We start from the raw sequence: 22,804 nt of genomic DNA, 5'->3' as shown, positions 1-22,804 counted from the left end.
CCAGTGTGATTATTGAAAACACTGATTGCACTAAAAGTTAATTCATACCTCGCTTATTATTGGCCGTGAGTTAGGTGATGATTATCAGTCATACTTTTTGCATTTTATCAACTTTTATTTTCACCATGAAAATTTTGCAAAGTTTTTTACAATTATTTTTCCATCAAACAATTTTGAACATTTTGAGATGGTTATTATACCATTTGAAAGCTAATGAGATACACTTTCTTTCTAACTACTTTTGATTGATTCATAATCACATTTTCATGCTCGATAAACCGGGTGTCAATTACTGGGGTTTTCTGGACACTTTTTGAAATGATCGTAAAAATCTCAAAAATGCACTTACAAATGTGAAACACAAATCAAAATGTAAGGAAAACTGTGTTCTTTTAGATGTACTTACCAAAGTTTTCAAAAAAATATCAACTTGAGCTGTAGATTGTTTTTTATCAAAAAGTATCAAAAATCTGTTCAACTACTGGCGACTTTACCCTATTCGGCGCAGGCGAATTAAATGTCGTTATCAGTTGACGAATTACCCAGATTTGAAGAACTGATAACCTTTTGCGTTATTGTGTTGCTGTAGAAATGTTTCGAAATGTCTTCTTTCTTAGTTTTTTTACCTATGTAATTTGGAGCTATGAAGCTTTGAGTTCGCGAAATACTTTCCTGATCGTGTAAAAATCATGTTATAGTTAGTTTTTAATGTGTTGACAAATTCGTGTTCTTAACTAATTGTGAAGAAGATGTTGTAATATTTCAAGTAGAAGACGTGTTGAGATATAAACCTGCTGAAAAGATCGATATCACATACTGCTGTCGTTGTATCGGGTGAGTGTAAAAATTGAAAAATATAATATTGTCAAAAATTTTCTCACAAATGTGAGTTTGGATTTGAAAAAAGTCTAATAAGAAAGTTATACCTGAAATAATCTATGTACCTCTACCTATGATTTGAAAATTTCTCCATAGCAATTTGAATACATCCCAAAACCATGGAAATGTTATGTAATAGGTAACTAATAAAATTTTGTTTTCTTCTACCTTCGAACTAGTCAAGTTGAAAATTGGCATAGAACATACAACTGGTTCTTAAATTCGAAAATTTGATATAGGTAATTATTTTAGTACACACTTTGTACCCTAAGTATTTTTTAGCCAGTCAACCCCCGTCTAAACCCATTATTGATTATACGATCACATCGCTTATAAATTTCCAGATATCAGTTACCTATGTATTTCCCCCCACTTTTCCTGATTTTCAATGTCAAATTGTAAAAGTTTAAGTTGAAAACCGAAATTTGACATTTTAAGTGAAATGATCATCTGATGGATTTTGATCGGGAGATTGGATTTTTGAGTTTGAGAGTGAGTTTTTTCATTTATTTACGTTTCTGTATCGTCCGGATCCATAGACTTGAGAATTCGACTATAAAAATAAAATGAGCACGATAATAACCGAAAATTGTTGGTGAACATGGCGACAGACAATTACTTGAAGCATATCATTCAAATTTACTTACTCTCGAATTTATTTCATTAAAATTTTATTGAAATCAATGGCGTAACTAGTAATATTGCGTGATGAATAATGCTGATAGAAGAAAGAGCAAAAATTGATTCATGAACGTGGTTACAAATCACAGTTCTTAGCTTTTCAATAGATTGATTTTTATGTTCGCTTTTTCTGATCATATCATCTCATACTCGCTCTAAATACCAAATTTGAGCAAATTTCGTAGAAATTCCTCCGACCGAGATCAGAGATGATCTTATAAATCCGAAGGTAAAAACAGGAGACGTATAAGTACATATATAAGTAAGACCCAATGCGCATAAAAAACCGATTTCGTGTGTGGTCTGACTCCAAATTCCCCGTCTGTGAAAATCGTTATATACATTTATGTAGACTGAGCAAGTCTGGGTTTTTCTTAGTTCTGGAGATAATCCGGATGATGAATGAGTAGGTAGTGACGATGTTCGTGTTTATCATTTATTTTTTGAAACTTGATTTTCGTGAAAGTTAGATCACATCTAACCACAATACAGCTATAGCTTGGGAAATAATAACTAAGTAGATTTTTTGTGGAAATTCTGGTTTCAGATACTCCACCGCATTTCATCTCGTAAATTGAATCTAAGCTGAATCTTCAGAGCAATGGAAGTCGCCTACGGAGATTTGGACATGGATAATTCATCAGAAAAACTGTTCGTTTTTCACGAATCTGTGTCAACATTACAAGAGATAGCCAGTCATAAGGTGGCTCTGCAATTATGGCACCATTACATTACTCGTGCGAAATCTGAAGAAATAAAAGAAGAAACGAACGACTTTTATCGAACGGTTTTTAATCTGGATGCAGACTACGAAAGTGAAACAAAAAAATTGGCAGAACTATTGAAAGCACCTCGTTGTATCGAAAAAATGTTGAAAAAATCCGTGAAGAAAACTTGTACCGAAACAAGACAGTGGATATGTCATTTCAAAAGTAAGATCTTCACGGACGGAATGTCCAGATATTGCCCCAGTAATTTCGATCTGAACCACATCGTTTGGCGGCCAAATGGTAAAATTGATTACAAAAAAAGCGCTTCGAAGGTGTTGACCGAAGGAAAATTAAACGCGGAGCAGAAGTTCGTTATAATGGGTTCGTTTGGTATGGCTACCAAATTGGAAAGATTTCCTATGAACTCCCTCCCAGAATATTTTTGCTTGCTGGGGATTACGGATTTGAAAATCGCGTTTTGGATTTGTTATCATAGACACGACCTGCTTAAGATTTGGCTTAAAATGCCAAGTATGATTCGTCCCGAAGATACTTCCATCAATGTCACTATGGCCATGAAGTCTGTCGAATCGTGTTTACCGTATGCTTTCGAGTATTTTTGGAATCGTTTGAGTGAAGCGGAGCAATTAGCGTTTGCTCTTAGAATCCTGCCTCAGCTTTCTTGGCATGCGGAGTCAAGAGAAATTCAAAAAATCATGCTATCGACGATGACCTCCTTTCAACAACTTCAGCTGGTCGATCAAATTCCTCTCGAATTAATGGCGAATTTTTCCATCACTGGTTATTCCGCCGAATATTGTACGCCAGAAAATGTTTTTATAATTTGGACCCGAATTAAAGATCGAATCACGGAGCAGCAATTTGTCAAATTTCTAGAAGAAGTATTGATGGAGCGTGATATGATGAATTCTGAAAAGTACATGGTTATGTTGAATAACGTTTGGGATACAGCTTCAGGTCGTCTTAAGAGATACGTTGTCGAAAACCATGGTTTCCTAATATTTGCTGCATTCATGTTTTGCGATCCGTGTCCGCCGAGTAGTTACAGACTTTTCAAGAAATTTTTACCATTGATGAACGAACATGCCAGGAAAGACCACATTTGGTCGTTTTCCTATTCAGATTCAAATCGCATAGCTCGGAGGCGAGACACCGACATCCTGAACTTGTGTATACCAAAAGAATCTGACCAGTTGGAGCTGAAGGATATCGTCATGGATTCGAGCGGTATGATAGATTATTGCGCAAATACATTGCATTATCTGGAATTCGATGAAGTAATCAATGCAGTGGCGTTTTTTTCTCGAAATGATCGTGACAGTCGCAAATTCTTCAAGAAGTTATTGGAGTCCGAAGAACTTGAACTTTATGCGGAAACATTCATCATGGATTATGAAAACTGGATTAGATTCAGTAATTTTATCAACGCCGTTTTTAGAAACTATTCGTCAACCATATCAAGGCTAAAGAAACAATTAGTTTCCTCTTTTTCCGCTCGTGCTGTTCATTGTTGGGACAAGAAAGAAAATTTCAACGTGCTGGTTAAAATAACCGAACAAGTTTTCTCGACCGAAGAGATGAAAACTTTTAAGCGAACGTTGTTGGAACATTTCCAAAAAACGATCTCGTCGGAGCAGAATTGGTCACGTTTTGAAGGAAAATGTTTCAATACATTTATATCCTGGTGTTCTGAAGATGAAAGCCGAATTATCGATCTCAAGGATATCGTTCCGATTGATGCATTTTTCGACGACACTTTTCGTACTATTTGCTCTTCATCGAATGAGAATTTTAAAATTTCGCTCAAGCAGCTGGATAACTTTTTGAAATATGTTTGCGTCAGTGATGAAGAAGTCGAGCTGGTAAAAATACGTAAATATTTCGAACATGATCAGTATTGGATTCGTCGAGTTGAGCAAATTTTTCCTGATGATACTCGACGCTCGATTTCAAACTGGTTTCTCAGTGTTAAAAATTGAGAAATAACCTATATTCAAATTTCTGTTCGGTGAGTTTGAAGCAGCAAAGATGTAGTCGGTGTTACTTCGAAATAATTTTATGTAATCTTTTTCGTACTCGTTTTTTGTATCAGATAGGTATATTTTATAGGCATTGATTTTTTTTTACATGTAGGTATTAGATATTCGTACACGTTCATTGCATTGGTTATTCTTTTTTGTAAGTTTGTATTCTTCCACGTGTTTTTAAAAAAAAATAAATTTAATGTTGAATAGGTATGTATTGTTTTGTTGTACGAGCTGCAATCTTCGCTTGAAATTCATGTTGGCTTACGTGTTGAAGATGTCACCAAATTTAATAGGCCTAAGACACAGAGATGGTGATCATTGGGGTGGTTTCTTATTTACTCGTGAAGAAATTTTACTTTGAGCTCTTCATAATTGAAAAAAATCATTAAAATGAAATACCTACATACTTGGGAAAAAATGTGGTAAAAATTGTTAAAAATTTGTCAATTTCTGCAGCATACTTACTTAGGTATCTTCTATCTACGTAAATAGTACCTTACCTACATGTGTACTCATATTATTTTCTTTCACAATTATTCCGACATAAGAAATCAAATTTTTTTGAAACTTTCTTTCAAGTGTTTTTTTTGTTTTTTTTTTTTTATTTAAACTTTGGGAACTTTGTACTGGAAGAACCGGGGAATATTTTTTTTTCTTAAAAAGCGAGTTATGCATTTGCTGGAAGTTAGAACCGTGTTGTATAAATTCAAAGTTTTTGATAATACGAGGGTAAAATGAAAATAGGTAAGTAATGTCTTCCCTTTCTGTGCTCTGGAGGACGGTCGTTCACATATTATTGAACTAAGTGAGCGCTCATTTTGTGGCCTGAAGTTTTAGGAACACGATGGTGGAGTACCTACCTATTTATTTTTTTGATACTGCTTATAGAAAAAATTGAATCGAATTTGAAAAGTTTTAAAGAAAAATCAATCGATTGACAGGGATAAACTGACTAATGTGTGCTCTCATTTTACAGTCCAAAGCCTCCTGCACACGGGGATGTGTTCAGTTTTTTTATTTGACTGCTACAAAATTTTTTGAATGAATTCGAAGTATGATCACTGATCATGGTGTGTAATGTCTTTTGTATGAAGAGGTTGATTTCCAAGTTTTTAAAAAAAAACAGACAGGTGGGAATGAACTGAGAGCAATAGCTTTCGAAAGTTCGTATTTTGATAGCTGAAAGAGCTTTGCTTTTTTTATGTTAGGAGATGAATTTAATTTTTTATTTGAAAAAAAGGTGTTCCGGAAATCGTCTGTTAAAATTCAGCTGAAAATAGTACTAGACTAGAGTAGATGATCAAAAAACGTTATACGTTATCAGGTATGACTGGTTGCTAGCATTCGGCACAGGGGAATTTCGTTATCAGTAGTAGTCGACGAGTTTGATTTGAAGATCTGATAACCTTTTGCGTTGCGTTAGATTGCGTTGCTATAGAAGTGTTTCGAAATGTCTTCTTTCTCATTGTTTTAATCGTATCTACTTCCCATCAGGTTTACTTATGTAATTTGGAGCGTTGAGTTCGCGAAATACTTTCCTATTTGTGTAAAAATCAAATTGGTGTTGACAAATTCGTGTTCTTAACTACCTAATTGTGAAGAACATGTTGTAATATTTCAAGTAGAAGCGTTGAAGTTGAGATATTAACCAGTTTGAAAAGATCGCATAGCCTATCATTATATTGGGTGAGTGTAAAAATTAAAAAACATATGTACTTAATATTGCTAAAAATTTTCTCACGAATGTGAGTTTAGATTTGAAAAATGTTTGAAAAGAAGAGTTATACCTGAAATAATCTATGTACCTCTATCTATGATTTGAAAATTTCTCCATAGCGTAAATTTGAATACATCCCAAAGCCATGGAAATGCTATAATGTAATAAAATTTTGTTTTCTTCTACCTTCAAACTAGTCAAGTTGAAAATTCAGAAATTCACATAAAATTGGTTCTTGAATTCGAAAAATTTCAGAAGATGTAATTTCCCATTTATATTTCACACTTGTACATTTATGTGGGTATATTTTAGATATTCAATCCACATCTAAACCCATTATACAATCACTTCGCTTCAATTTCCAGATACCTATCAGTTATTTTTTTTCCCTGCACTTTTCCATGATTTTCAATATCAAATTGTAAAAGTTTTCGTTAAAAACCGAAATTTGAAATTTTAAGTAAAATGATCATCTGACGGATCTTTATTGAGAGATTGGATTTTTGAGTTTGAGAGTGAGTTTTCTCATTTATTTGAGTTTCTGTATCGTCCTGATCCATATAGACTTGAGAATTCGACTGTGTAAAATGAGCACGATACCTAATAACCGAAAATTGATGATGAATGAGTAGTGACGATGTTCGTGTTTATCATTTATTTTTTGAAACTCGATTTTCGTGAAATTTTGATCACATCTATCCACAATACAGCTATAGCCTGGAAAATAATAACTAAGTAGATTTTTTGCGGAAATTCTGTTTTCAGATATTCATCCGAATTTCACCTCGTAAATTGAGTCTAAGCTGAGTCTTCGCGAGCAATGGAAGTCGCCAACGGAGATTTGGACATCGATAATTCATCAGAAAAACTCTTCGTTTTTCACGAATCTGTATCAACATTACGAGAGATAGCCAGTCATAGGGTGGCTCTGCAATTATGGCACCATTACATTACTCGTGCGAAATCCAAAGAAAACCAAGAACAAACGAAAGACTTTTTCGAGAAGGTTTTTAATCTGGATGAAGATTACGAAAGCGAAACAGAAAAATTGGCAGAATTATTGGAAACACCTCAATGTGTCGAAGAGATGTTGAAAAAATCGTTGAAGAAAATTCGTACCAAAACAGAAAAGTGGGTTTATCATTTCAAAAGTAAGATCTTCAGGTTCAGGAATGGAATATCTAGATACTGCGTCCAGAATTTCGATCCGAATCACATCGTTTGGCGGTCAAATGGTAAGATTGATTACAAAAGGACCGCTTCGAAGATATTGACCGAAGGAAAATTGAACGCGGAGCAGAAGTTCGTTATGATGTGTTCGTACGGTATGGCTGTAGAGTTGGAAAGATTTCCCATCAACTCTCTACCAGAGTTTTTTTTGTTGCTGGGGATTACTGATTTGATAGTCGGGTATTGGATTTCATACCATAGACACGATTTGCGTGAAATTTGGCATAAAATGCCAGGCGTGATTCGTCCCGAAGATACTTCGATCAATGTCACTATGGCCATGGAGTCTGTCGAATCATGGTTGCCGTATGCTTTCGAGTATTTTTGGAATCGTTTGAGTGAAGTGGAGAAATTAGCTGTCGCTCCTAGTATCCTGCCTCGCTTTCAGTGCAGGGAACTTCAAAAAATCATACTATCGACGATGTCCTCCTTTCAACAACATCAGCTGGTTGACCAAATTCCTATCGAATTAATGACGATGTTTTCCATCATTATTGATTCCGCCAAACACTGTGCGCCAGAAAATGTCTTCACAATTTGGACTCTTGTAAAAGATCAAATTACAGAGCTGCAATTTGCTCGATTTCTAAAAGGCGTACTGAGATATGTGATGCATTCTGAAAAATACATGAATATGTTGAACAACATTTGGGATACAGCTTCAGATCATCTTAAGAGACACATTGTCGAAAACCATTCCTTCTCTATATTTGATTCTTTAATACATTGCGTGCCGTGTCCGCCGACTAGTTACAGATTGCTCATGAAATTTTTACCATTGGTGAGCGAAGATGCCAGAAAAGACCTGATTTGGGAGCTTACCAGAAGACATTCAGATATCTTAGCTCAGAAGCGGGACACCGACATCTTGACCTTATGTTTACCAAGAGAATCTGACCAGTTTCAGCTAAAGGATTGCATCATGGAGTCGGACTCTATGAAATTTTATTGCGTAGGAAAATTGAATTCTCTGAAATTCGATGAAGTAATCAACGCGGTGGCGTTTTTTTCGCGAAATGCTCGTGACAGTCGCAAATTCTTCGAGACGTTACTGAAGGCCGAACTACTTCATGCGTTTACATTCATCCTGGATTACGAAAAGTGGAACAAATTGAGTAATTTTATCGACACCGTTTTTACAAACTATCCATCAACCATCTCAAGTATAAAGAAACAAGTAGTTTCTTTTTTTTCCGCTCGGGCTGTTTATTGTTGGGACGAGAAAGAAAATTTCAGCGTGCTGGTTAAAATAACCGAACAAGTTTTCTCGACCGAAGAGATGAAAACTTTTAAGCAAAAATTGTTGAAACATTTCCAAGAAACAGCCTTGTCGCAAATGAATTGGTCCTTTTTTGAAGGGAAGTGTTTCAATACGTTTATATCCTGGTGCTCTGAAGATGAAAGCCGAATTATCGATCTCAAGGACATTTTGCCGATTGATGCATTTTTCGACGACACTTTTCGTACTATCTGCTCTTCGCCCAACAACGATCCTAAACATTTGCTGAACCGGCTGAATGCATTTTTAAAATATGTTTGCGTCAGTAATGAAGAAGTTGAGCTGGTGAAAATTCGTAAATATTTCGAACGTGATCGGTATTGGATTCGTCAAGTTGAGCAAATTATCGTTGATAGATTAACTCGATACACGATTTCAAATTGGTTTCTCAGTGTTAAAGATTGAGATATACCTATACTTATTCAAATTTCTAATCGATGAGTTGGAAGCAGCAAAGAAGATGAAGTCGGTTTTCCTTTGAATTAATTTTTAGTTTCGTTTTCAAGTTTTGTATCAGATGTACTTATTTTGTTTTTTTTTTTCTTATTAGATAGCCTATTATTCGTAAACATGGTGTAAAATTTATTATTTCATTTATTCTTTTTTTGTAAGTTGCTGTTCTGCCTTGGTTTCTTTTTTCAAATAAATTTCATGTTCATCTAATATTGTTTCGTTGTACAAGGTTCATTCTTCGCTTGAAATTCATGTTGTGTTACGTGTTGAAGATGTCCAAATTGTTGGAATTATTGAAGAAATATGCTAATCATTGGGGTGGTGGTCACTTAGTTACTTTTATGAAGATTTTTTTTTCGATTTTACAAGTACTTCTCCAAGATGTTGACCATTGTTGGTTTTTATGAAAAAAAGAACGCTTAGAATCTTAGCCTGTCAACTTCAAGTTGAGTTTGTGCCAAGGGTCTCACCTTTTTAAATTTTTTTTTAAAATGAATAAAATTATCAAAACATTTAGTCTAAAATGTTGGAATACTCGAAGAAAGATGGTGATCATTAGAAGGGGGGGGGGGGAGGTCACTTAGTTATTTATGATGAAAGGTTTTTCGATTTTACGAGTACTTCTCCATGAAACTTTAGCCTCTCAACTCGAAGTTGAATTGTTCCAAGGGCCTTACCTTCAAAGATTCCAATTTGTGTCTCAGAATTGTTTTAAATACAGATAACTCTCGTTTCGAGTAGAATCTGAATTCTTCCCACCTTCGTTGCCGGTTCCTTCGCCTATATAGTTTACTTTCAGCGCCTCATAATCGAAAAAAAAATCTATAAAAATAATGAACTACCTGGCGGGAAATTTAATGCAAAATTGTTCAAAAATTTTCAATTTCTGCGTTAAAATTATTCCAAATAATTTCCTTTTAAGAAAAAACTTCTCGCAATAGCCCAAGCAATGTCAGGTTTCTTTTTTGTATACTTAGTAGAGCTTCTAGGATCTAAAAACATCAAACAGAAGAAAGTCGATGAGATTTTTTCAATTAACTCCATTTTTCAAACAAAAAACCTCCTCCCTTCCCTCAATTATTATTTTTTGTCTGTCGTATAAAATAAATTTTGAAATTTTTGATAAGAATTATATTGTATAGGATAGGTATTAAGTATTTCATTTCTCAAGTTGTTTTCAACTTTCAAGGGCTCTCGGAACCTCTTACTTCTCAGTTGAGAGCAAAAGGTAAGGTATATTTTTAAAACTACGTTTCGTTTTAATACATATTGCTTTGTCGAGAGGCTAAAATTTCAGCGTTTTTTCTCCATAAAAACTAATCACTTTGAGAGTGAGAGCAAAATCGAATAGCTCGCCATGAATTTTAAAATATTTCACTCCATGAAAAAAAAAACATCTACAGTTGATAGTACCTATAGGTACCTTTTATATTTTCCACCAATCCATCCAATGTCACGTAAATTGAGGAACCTCGAAACCGATTTTGTGTGTTGCCGGGCCCCAAATCCCCCCCTCCCTCAGGGAAAATCGTTATAAACTAAATAAGCCTGTTTTTTCTTGTTTTTTTGTTTTTTTTGTTTTTTGGTTCTGAGAGAAGTCAGGATGATGAATGAGAACTAACGGTGTACACGTGTCACCTATCCACAATTGTATTGATTCGATGATATGAGCAATTTTTACGAAATTTCCCCTCACGTACTACCTATCTAAACCTATAGATTACTTTATATGCATAAGTGCATACTTAGATATCAACGCACAACTCGTATAATACCACAAGTACAAAAAAATAATAACTAAGTAGACTTTTTGCGGAAATTCTCGTTTCAGATATTCCACCGAATTTCACCCAGGAAATTGAATCTAAGCTGAATCTTCGTGACTATGGAAATCGACGCTGTGGATATGGACCACGATAACTCATCAGAAAAACTATTCGTCTTCCATGAATCTGTATCAACTCTGCAGAATATAGCCAGCCATGCAGTGGCTCTGCAATTATGGCACCATTACCTCAGTCGCGCGAAATCCAAACAAATCCAAGAAAAAACGGACGACTTTTTCCGAAAAGTTTTTAATCTGGCTGAAGATTGCAAAACAGAATCAAGAAAAGTGGCAGAACTATTGAAAACACCTCAACGTATCGAAAAAATGTTGAAGAAATCATTGAAGAAAATTTGTAGCGAAACAGAACCGTGGATAGATCATTTTCACTATTGCATATTCAGTGGTGGAATGTCCAGATATTGCCCTAGTAATTTCGATCCAAATCACATCGTTTGGCGGCCAAATGGTGAAATTGATCGCAAAGAAAGTGCTTCGAGGATATTGACCGAAGGGAAATTAAACGCAGAGCAGAAGTTTGTTATTATGTGTTCGTATGGTATGGCTACGGAATTGGAAAAATTTCCCACTAACTCTCTCTCAGAGTATTTTTGCTTGCTGGGGATTACGGATTTGAAAGTGGCGTATTGGATTTCTTATCATAGGCACGATTTGCGTGAGATTTGGCTTAAAATGCCAGACGTGATTCGTCCCGAAGATACTTCGATCAATGTCACTATGGCCATGGAGTCTGTCAAATTGCCGTATGCTGTCGAGTATTTTTGGAATCGTTTGAGTGAAGCGGAGCAATTAGCGGTTGCTCTTAGAATCCTGTCTCACTCGCATATGCAGTCGAAGGACCTTCGAAAAATAATGCTATCGACGATGTCCTACTCTCAACAACTTCAACTGGTCGATCAAATTCCTATCGAATTAATGACGATTTTTTCCGTCATTGACGATTCCACCAAAAACTGTATGCCAGAAAATGTCTTTACAGTTTGGACCCTCGTAAAAGATCGAATTACAGAGCAGCAATTTGTAAAATTTCTAGGAAACGTGCTGGAAAATTTGACGTTGTGTGAAAAGCACATGATTGTGATGAACAAGGTTTGGGATACAGCTTCGGATCGTCTTAAAAAACACATTGCCGAAAACGATCCGTACACTATATTTGTTCCTCTGATGTTTTACATGGCGGAGGCGTATCCGCCGAGTTGTCACAGATTGCTCATGAAATTATTAATATTGGTGAACGAACGTGTCAGAAAAAACCTGATGTGGTCGTTTTGCGATTCAGATTCGGATGTCATAATTCATAGGAGGGACACCGAATTGCTAAACTTATGTTTACCAAAAGAATCTGATCAGTTGCAGCTGAAGGATTCGATCATGGAGACGGACTATATGAGTGAATATTGCGAAATAAAATTGTGGTTCTTGGAATTCGATGAAGTAATCAACGCGGTGACGTTTTTTTCACGGAATGCTCGTAAAAGTCGCAAATTTTTCAAGAAGTTACTGGAGTCCAAAGAACTTGAAGGTCATGCGGAAACATTCATCCTGGATTATGAAAACTGGAATAAATTGAGTAATTTTATCGATTCCATTTTTATGAACTATTCATTAACCATATCAAGGCTAAAGAAGCAATTAGTTTCCTCTTTTTCCGCTCGTGCTGTTCATTGTTGGGACAAGAAAGAAAATTTCAGCGTGCTGGTTAAAATAACCGAACAAGTTTTCTCGACCGAAGAGATGAAAACTTTTAAGCAAACATTATTGAAACAGTTCCAAGAAATGATCTTCTCGCAGAATTGGTCACGTTTTGAAGGGAAATGTTTCAATACGTTTATATCCTGGTGTTCTGAAGATGAAAGCCGAATTATCGATCTCAAGGATATTGTTCCAATTGATGCATTTTTCGACGACACTTTTCGTACTATTTGCTCTTCATCCAATAGCAATTTTGAAAATTCGCTTAAGAAGCTGGATAAGTTTTTAAAATATGTTTGCGTCAGTGATGAAGAAGTTGAGCTGGTGAAAATACGTAAGTATTTCGAACGTGATCGATATTGGATTCGTCAAGTTGAGCTAATTTTTCGTGATGAAAATCGACGCACGATTTCAAACTGGTTTCTCAGTGTTAAAAATTGAGAAATAACCTATATTCAAATTTCTGTTTGGTGAGTTGGAAGCAGCAAAGATGTAGTCGGTGTTACTTTGAATGAATTTGTTTGTATCTTTTTCGAATTTTGTACCAGATATATTATACCTAGGTACTTACATTTATTACATATATTGATTTTTTTGTTTCATTATTCATTATTATTCGTACTTACGCATTTATTTTATTGATTCATTTTTTGTAAGTTACTGTTCTTCTACCTGTTTTTTTCAAATATATTTAACGATTAATATTGTTTCGTTGTATTCGTTTTGTGTTTCGTACGTTGAAGATGTCACTGAATTTACTAGCTCATTCAGTTCAAAATTCAAAAATTCCAATGCATCAGAATTGTTTCAAATAACCCTCTTTTCAAGTACCTATAGGTACTTACCTACATACATATGTATAAGTAAAATCCTAATCTTCCCCATCCTGCAAACGGTGTTGCCGGTTCCTCCGCTTTCCGATTATCTACTTCCTTAATCTCTTTATAATCGATAAAAAAAAATCAATAGGTAAAATAAAATACTTGAAAGAAAATTTGGTAAAAATTGTTCAAAAATTGCCTATTTCTGTACAAGATATTTCCACATAAAGTCGAAAATCCAGAAATTCGAGGACAATTTTTCCTAAATAAATTATGAATTTCTTATCTTGATTTTTGAAACTACTCCGTTTTCACAATAGAAGGTCCCTCGCTTGCTCGTTTCTTTTTTCATTAATTTTTGGAACTTCATACTGACAGGTCAACATTCCTTGAGGAACTGGGGAATAATTATTTCACTCTGATGAGTGAGCTACGAGTATTTGCTGGAAGTTGGAACCGTGTGTGTTGTATGTGAATTTTCAAAGTTCGTAATGCCTTCTGTGCTCTGGGGAATAAAAGCCTAATTCACATGCATTATTAGTGAACTAAGTAAGCGCTCATTTTGTAGCTTGTAATTATTTTAGGAACACGGCGGTGTACCTAATTTATTTTTGTAATATTACGGTTCAAAGAAAAAATCTGATCGAAGTTTTCGAGAAAAATCAATCGGTTGACAGGGATAAGATTATCGTAGGTACGTTTGCGGTCTCTAGTTTTTTTGTTCGACTCGTACAACAATTTTTGAATGAATGCGAAGTGATCATAGTTCATAGTGTAGCTACTAGCTAGGTGAGGTTAATTTTCATTTTTTTTTTTAAATAAAAATTTAAAAAAACTCAAGTCACTTTTGATGGGTCTAACATTTTGATAGGTGGAAACATAAGGTCTTTTATTTGAAGAATTTGTTTTTTCGGTTTCAAAATTTTAGAATTTGAATGATGATTTTTTAGAAATTCCAATTTCAAAAGTGTTTGTTTATTGTTTTGTAGTACTAGTAATAGTAAATGAGTTTTGTGAAGCACGGGGCTCCTTCAATTCACAAGATAGGCAACCAGATCCTGAAGATAGAGAGTTTTTTACTCGTACAAGTCGTACGTAAAGGTGTTCGGTGTTGGCGAATGCGAATGTCGTTATCAGTTGACGAGCTGATAGATTTGAAGAACTGTTAATCTTTTGCGTTGCTGTTGCTTCTCAGTACTTATGTTATGTTATGTTCTATTGTTCTGTATATTCTGTATATTTTGCTTTTCCAAGTACATAGTTGGTCTCGCAAGTCGCATGTGTCAGTCGAGGTGCTAAGTACAAAAGACCTTTGATTTCGCAAAATATTTAGTTACCTACTTATGTAATTAGGAGCTTTGAGTTCGCGAAATACTTTCCTATTTGTGTAAAAATCGAGTTACACAATTTCTAATGTGTTGACAAATTCGTCTTCTTGAATAATTGTGAAGAAGATGTTGTAATATTTCAAGAGTAGAAGTGTTGAGATATTATCTTATCATTATCCAGTTGAAAAGATCGAGATCACATAGACTATTGTATCTGTTGTAATAAACGAACGCCGAATACATTTTACGATATATTTACATCTCAGAATACATAAAACGACTAACTAGGTATAGGTTTAGTTTAATCGCTCGTACAGCAGCTTGAAGCTGACTCATCAGTAATAGCAGGGTTACCACTATTACGAGTTATAATATAGAGTAGAGTTTGCTACATTTCCAACACTCTCCCTCAAACTCTGCATGGGTATAATAATAAAATACCTTGATAAAATAATCCAAAAACTAAAATCAAATAATCTTATACTTAGTAGGTATGAAACCTAGAAACTTAAATTCAACAAATTTCGAAGATACATAAACGTCTGTTTGGGCAACGACTTGGTTAATAAGTCGGCCTTCTGTTCCTTAGTATTAATATAATTAACCTTAACAATACCTTTATCAATATAATCGCGAATAAAATGAAACCTCACGTCAATATGTTTCGTACGTTTAGTATTTTCCACAGCTTTGCTAATATGTATAGCACTCTCGTTATCTTTGAAAACAACACAAATCGTTTCTAAACCTAAACTTTCCAACACTTGTAAAACACCCAGACACTCACTCACAGTAGTAGACAAAGCTACATACTCGGCCTCAGTAGAACTGAGTGCAACTATATTTTGCTTCCTAGTACCCCATCCTACAACGTTTCCAAACACTTCGATCACAAATCCAGTAACTGATTTCCTGTCTACACAATCAGATCCAAAATCAGCATCAGCATAAGCTCTTAAAATATCCCCCTCGTTTCGAGTATACATTAATCCAATCGTCATAGTTCCTTTCAAATATCTCAGAATTCTTTTCAAAGCAACCCACTTCGCTTTAGTAGGATTTTCCTGGAAACGACTAAGAACATTCACGGCAAACGCTATATCCGGCCTCGTATTCGTTGATAAGTATAAAAGTGAACCTATCAATTCCCTATATGGCTGATCACACAACTCGTTATCGTCAGTATTCGATAAAAAATTAACCTCCATCGGAGAATCAATCGGACGACACTCTAACATTCCATAATCACTCAACAATTTTTCAATAAAATCGGCCTGATGCAGTTTCATAACCGATTCGTCACGTTCTATATTTATACCAATAAATTTACTCGGAACACCTAAATCAACCATCTTAAAACGATCGCCTAACGCCTTTACTATAACGTTGAGTTCACGAAGGTCATCGGATACCAACAAATAATCGTCAACATAAAGTAGGAAATAAGTGTACCTACCATTTTTAAACCTTACGTACAAGCACCGATCCGATTCTGATTGGACAAAACCTAATTTTAACAAATACTCATGCAAACACTTATTCCATGACCTTGAGGATCTTCTCAAACCATAAATTGTCCGATTCAATTTACACACAAGATTTTTCCCTTTTTCAAAACCTGGTGGCTGTTTAATCAACACTTTACCTTCTACCTTACCATTCAAATACGCAGTTTTGAAATCACCCTGACGTAAAATCATTTTCCTCTGATGAGCAACGGATAAAACACTTCGAACGGTTGTCTTTTGTACCACTGGTGCATAAGTTTGCTCAACTGGCGCATTATTTGACGAATTATACTCCTGTGCCACCAACCTAGCCTTATAACGTTCATTTTTACATCCTTTATTTTTAATCGAAAACACCCATTTGGTCCCTATTACCTTTTCACCTTCTTTTCTCGGTTCTAACACCCACACTTCGTTCTCATACATCGAATTCAACTCTTCCTCCATAGCCTGTTTCCATTTTTCACTCTCTTTCGAACGAATCGCTTCCTCAAAATTTTCAGGCACGTCATCCACACTCGCATAATGAATTTCCACCTCATAATCATCAAACTTCTTCGGCACTTTTCTTTTTCTTTTCACGCGCTTTTCTTCTCCTTTAACTTCATTTTCATCTTTATCAGAACTTTCTTCCTCAACTTCTACCTTATCCTCTTCATTCACATTCTCCACTAGGTTATCTACATAACGCACATCCCTATCCTTATACAACTTTGACTCATCAAATTCTACACAACTCGAAAATTTAATTCTCCTCTCTTCAGGTACCCACACTTTATATCCTCCTTCTTCTATTCCAACGAAATAACCCTTTCCACTTTTTTCATCAAATTTCTTTCTAAATTTTCCATCAATGAGACAATAGGCACGACAACCAAACACATGAAGATTTTTCACACTGATCCTTTTTCCATAGATTATTTCAGCTGGCGGTTTTTCACTTTTCGTACCTCTAGTCAGAGACCTATTCAATAAATAATTTGCATACTCAACTGCTTCTTTCCAAAATGTCTTAGGTAATCCAGATTCCGCCAAAATAGCTCTGCTTTTCTCACAAACACTTCGATTATACCTTTCTGCCACACCATTCATCTGAGACTCATAAGCAGGTGTAAAATTAATACGGATTCCTAAACTCCTACAACAACTCATAAACTCCCTACTTCGATATTCACCACCTTGATCACACCTTAACCTACAAATCCTTTTACCCATCCAATTACAAATCCAAGCTTGAAACTCCTTAAATTTCTCAAACATTTCGCTTTTCTGCTTTAAAAAATACACTGCCTTGAAACCAGTAAAGTCGTCGATAAAAGAAACAAAATACCTATATCCGTCGCGTGATATAGGATCAATAGGACCGCAAATATCAGAATGAATCAGCTCTAATGGTTCACTACTTCGCGCATCGTTGACAGAATTATATGACCGCTTGTGATGCTTGGCTAACACACACACTTCGCATTTCTCATCACACGTCTCAAGGTCACCCTTAACACACAAATCATCCAATACTTTTTTATCGATCATTTCTTTTAACGTTGAGTAATTTAGATGACCAAACCTCCGGTGCCATAGTTCTAACTCTTGATTATTAGACGACGGATAACTGCCATAATTCGTTTCCGGCTGGCTCAGCAATAAAAACTTGATAAAATATAAACCATTCCTACGATAAGCTGTAGCATAAATTTCGCCGTGTTTGCAGATATCAATTTTTCCATTACCCACATGCATGATAAAACCTTTTTCTTCGATCTGAGACACAGATAACAAATTTCTTCGTAAACCTTTCAAATACAAGACGTCGCTGATAGTAATTTCTTTGCCAGACTCCACACATTTAACATCAAGGTCACCACACACATCTCCGACCATTTTACTACCAGACTCAGCAAGACCTATAGTCAAATTTAGTTTCTTCTCATTACATAAAATAGGGTCCTTTACCAAATGCTGATTACAACCACTATCTAAAATAAACGTAACATATTCACTATTTTCGTCATCGTAGCTTAATTCAGTATTACCAGCATATACAAAAAACGTTTCCCTTTTATAATTATTATCACGAAAACTCAAATTTGCGTCATTATTACCTCTACCAAAATTACCTCTATGATAATTATTATGCTGATAACCACGTTGAAAACCTCGTCCACGACCATTTGAACCATAACCAGAATGACAATATTTCCTGATATGACCAATTTCACCACAACCATGACATCTTGGACTCGGACGTTGAAAATCATTATTCTGCTGTTGAAAACCACCAGTAGGATGACGAAAATCGGCTCGTTGATGTTGAGAGTTTTCACCATTATGTTGATGTCCGTCCTGTCTGTTATTCGGCCTAAAACTTCCACCACGATTTCCTGAACCTCGATAATTACCTCGCCTGCCGCGATTACTACCAACTGCCATAAATGAAGTTTGTTCAGGTTCCTTTTGACTCTTTTCTTCCTTTTTCATTTTCAACTTCGTTTCATGATCTTCTAATTCAGCTTTAACTTTAGCCAATACCAAACCATCATCTTTTGCAGATACTTCAATAGCTGTTACAACTGATTCATATTCTTCAGGCATACCATTAAGTAAAGTAGAGCATTTTTCTTCCTCGTCATAATTTATTCCAGCTACTTTTAATGTTCTTATTAATTCGTCAAAACGTTTGAATTCTTCCTCCAAGCTTTTCTTTGGGTTCACAGTAAAATTCGAATATTTTCTTCTCAATAGTAACTTACTGGTAACGTTGCTTTTCTCATATTTTTTACTCAGGGTGTCCCACATGTCATAAGCTGTTTTGCAGTCTTTGATATCTTCCAGCACAGTGTCAGATAGGCAAGCCACAATAATAGTCCGCGCCAAAAGGTCTTTTGCGTCGTCATCTTTTTCTGTCTTCTTCTGCACTGACTCGAAAGCTGTTCTGGACTTTAGGACCAATTCAACTCTGTACTTCCAATTATTAAAAACGGCGTTGTTGCCATCAAAAGCAGTAACTCCATATTTTTCGAGACTGATTGAATTTCCGGATGCCATTTTAATCACACTCGCGATTGAAATATCTCGTTATTAATATTTCAAATACACGAAATCACAAAATTGACAGTTTTTAATTCATTCATAAAAAAAATCGAAAATCGAACCACGAACGGCTACCATGTTGTAATAAACGAACGCCGAATACATTTTACGATATATTTACATCTCAGAATACATAAAACGACTAACTAGGTATAGGTTTAGTTTAATCGCTCGTACAGCAGCTTGAAGCTGACTCATCAGTAATAGCAGGGTTACCACTATTACGAGTTATAATATAGAGTAGAGTTTGCTACATTTCCAACAGTATCGGGTGAGTGTAAAAATTGAAAAATATAATATTGTAAAACATTTTTTCACGAGTGTGGGTTTGGATTTTAAAAATGTCTAGGAAGAAGTTACAGGGTGCCCCGAAATATCGAGCATCCCTAAGAAAGTTTTTCATTAAAAATATAGGTTGGCAACGTGAAATAGATGCATATGATTGGTGGAATGTTATCTCTCCAGTCCCTCAACCAATCATGTGCTATCATTATTATCATTCACTGTGACCAACCAAAGTATTTTAGTAGAAAACTTTTTTAGAGGTGCTCGATATTTCTAGGCACCCTGTAGGCAGTGTTGCCGTTTTAGCGATTTTCAAGCTATTCCTAGCGATTTTGGTTTAGGAAAATCGCCAGATATTTTCAATCTAGCTATTAGCGGGAACTGGCGGGAAGTCTAGCGATTTTGCACTCTGCTAAGCGGGAACTCTAGCTTTTTTCACCAAAAACCTATTTTATTCCGATTCAGCTGAAAATAATTCTCGTTTTAGATCATAATATCATATTAGTCCCACTTTTTCGATCAAAATAATGATGAAAAATTTCATTTTTTTGCCAAAAATCATTAAAAATTGTCGTTTTTTGCAAAAAAAATCCAAAAATCTTCATTTCTTTTCCAAAAATTGCATTAAAGTCTTCTTTTTAATTTTTTTCGTCAAAATCATCAAAATGTTTCTTTCATGTCAAAAATTGAGAAAAATTGTCTTTTTATTTCTAACTATTTTCTACTAAAAAAAAAAACTCCAAATTGATTTTTAACATCAAAATGAAAATTTTTAAATTTTTTTTCAATTTCTGACATGAAAGAAAAATGTTGATAATTTTGACGAAAAAATGAGACTTCACAGCAAATTTTGGGGAAAAATGAGGCTTTCTGGATTTTTTTGCAAAAAAACGACAATTTTTAATGATTTTTGGCAAAAAAAATGAAACTTTTTAGCATATTTTTATCGTAAAAGTCAGACTTTTCAAAGATGTAAATCTAGCGGGAACTTTAGCTATTTTCCATGGGCAATTTAGCGGTTTTTAGCTATTTTTTGAGATCAATCTGGCGGGATTCAAATTTTTAGAACGGCAACACTGCCTGTAGGTATACCTAAAAAAAATCTAAAAAATCCTGGGTAGGTATCTATGATTTTCTCCGCGACGTAATTTTAATTCGTCCTAAAGCCATGGGGATTATGTAATGAAATTTTGTTTTCTTCTACCATCGAACTAGTCAAGTTGAAAATTCACATAGAACTGGTTCTTAAATTCGAAAATTTGATATAATTATTTTTTCGACACTTCGCCAGTCAACCTTCGTCTAAACCCATTAGACGCTGCTTAAATTTTCAGATCTCAGTTATTTTTTCCCCACTTTTCCTGAATTTCAATATCAAATAATTGTAAAAGTTTTCGTTAAAAACTGAAATTTGAAATTTTAAGTGAAATGATCATCTGATGTATTTTGATCGACGCTATTTGACTCGTCGATACCTTACTGATGTGGAATCAATAGATCGGATTTTTGAATTTGAGCTTGAGTTTTTTTCTTCATTTATTTGAGTTTCTGTATCGTCCTGATCCATTGACTTTCAGAATTCGACTCTATAATTAGCACGTCAATGACCGAAAACTGATAAAATTCGGGTACTTATCATCTTCCAACAATTGCTTGAATCACTCATTCAAATCCCTCATACGTTGAAATTGTTATAGACTGAATAAGCCTGTTTCGTTTTTGTTTTTTTTTTGGTTTCTGAGGAAAATTAGGATGAAGAATGACAAATGACGATGTACTTATTGTTAGACTTACGTAATTTTATTATTTTTTTGATTAAATTTGTTTTTCGTGAAATTTTGATCACATCTACCCACAATTGCATTGAGATCGATGTCACAGGTACGCATTTTTGACATTTGCTGGTATATGTACGTTATGTTACAACTTATCTATATACCTATACAGTTTTAGCCCATGTATATTTACGTACTTCCACTCAACTAGTACAATACCTAAGTATATCAAATAATAACTAAGTAGATTTTTTGCGGAAATTCTCGTTTCAGATATTCCTCCGAATTTCACCTCGTAAATTGAATCTGAGCTGAATCTTCGGTGACTATGGAAATCGACGCTGGGGATTTGGACCACGATTACTCATCAGAAGAACTATTCGTCTTCCGCGAATCTGTATCAACGTTGCAGAGTATAGCCAGTCATGCAGTTTCTCTGCAATTATGGCACCATTACCTCAGTCGAGCAAAATGTGGAAAAACACAAGAGGAAACGTACGACTTTTTTCAAACAGTTTTCAATCTGGATGAAGACTACGAAATAGAATTAGAAAAATTGACAGAATTATTGAAAACACCTCAACGCATCGAAGAAATGTTGAAAAAATCCTTGAGGAATATTTGTAACGAAACAGAATGGTGGATAAATGATTTTAACGATCAAATATTCAAGGATGGAATGTCCAGATACTGCGTCCAAAATTTCGATCCGAATCGCATCGTTTGGCGGTCGAATGGTGAGATTGATTGGGAAAGAAGCGTTTCGAAGATGTTGACCGAAGGAAAATTAAACACGGAGCAGAAGTTCATTTTGATGTGTTGGTACGGTATGGCTACCCGCCGTGCAAAGCAACACGTCAAAAAAGTGTCGAATGACACTTTTTTGACGTGATAATTTTGACAGTACGTTTGACACTATTTTGACAATTTCCAACCAATCAGAAAGAAGCTGAAAGTGCCGAAAACGTGTCAATACCATGCCACCAAACCGGTTTTTCGGCGATCTCTTGGCAAATATTTGACAATGTTTTGACGAAATTTTGACTATTTTTTGACAAAGTTGAATAATTAAAATTAATTTTTAAAAATCGAGTAATTAACTGGGGAATGTAATTTAACATGTAATGCACTTCTGCTATAGGTAGGAATTGATCTGCATCATCGAAATTTGAATTCAACTTCGAAAATTCCTTACCTCTCCTGGGATTCGAACCTGTAACCCTAACATTTCCAACTACCCTATAACCTTCACCTAACGTATGGGCTACGCCGACTTGACTGTGATGTAGGCATTAAAAGCAAAGTATATGTGTGCAATGATAAGATACCTATACATATAATTTGTTATGTGCTCTTTAAAAACTCTGCTTGGCAGATAGGTACGTAAGTGAATTTAATCTACCAATTTTCTTGAATTTTTTTACATGAATAACGAATTGAAATAATTTGGTATTAACTTTTG

General features: G+C 35.0%; 1 protein-coding gene across 4 annotated transcripts; it reads left to right on the top strand.

Moving 5' to 3' along the window:
- The first annotated feature begins 379 nt into the window (after window positions 1–379).
- On the top strand, window positions 380–13,237 carry LOC135839588 (uncharacterized). Of its 4 annotated transcripts, none has more exons than XM_065355676.1 (2): window positions 380–834; window positions 10,829–13,237. In XM_065355676.1, exon 2 carries the CDS (start codon window positions 10,883–10,885, stop codon window positions 12,974–12,976), a length of 2,094 nt encoding a protein of 697 aa, XP_065211748.1. In that variant the 5' UTR covers window positions 380–834; window positions 10,829–10,882; the 3' UTR covers window positions 12,977–13,237. The 4 variants fall into 4 exon arrangements, with proteins under 4 accessions (XP_065211748.1, XP_065211747.1, XP_065211745.1 ...); XM_065355675.1 differs by lacking the exon at window positions 10,829–13,237 and adding an exon at window positions 6,801–9,207 and having other exon boundaries at window positions 482–834; XM_065355673.1 differs by lacking the exon at window positions 10,829–13,237 and adding an exon at window positions 2,108–4,528 and having other exon boundaries at window positions 484–834.
- The last annotated feature ends 9,567 nt before the right edge of the window (window positions 13,238–22,804 follow it).

The sequence above is a fragment of the Planococcus citri genome, chromosome 3 (assembly GCF_950023065.1).
Source record: "Planococcus citri chromosome 3, ihPlaCitr1.1, whole genome shotgun sequence".
Taxonomy (NCBI): Eukaryota; Metazoa; Arthropoda; class Insecta; order Hemiptera; family Pseudococcidae; genus Planococcus; species Planococcus citri.
This window is presented reverse-complemented; position numbering and strand designations above follow the sequence as displayed.

Coding starts and splice junctions, on each gene's coding strand:
- LOC135839588 (XM_065355673.1), top strand. CDS start 2,162: ATGGAAGTCGCCTACGGAGATTTGGACATGGATAATTCATCAGAAAAA.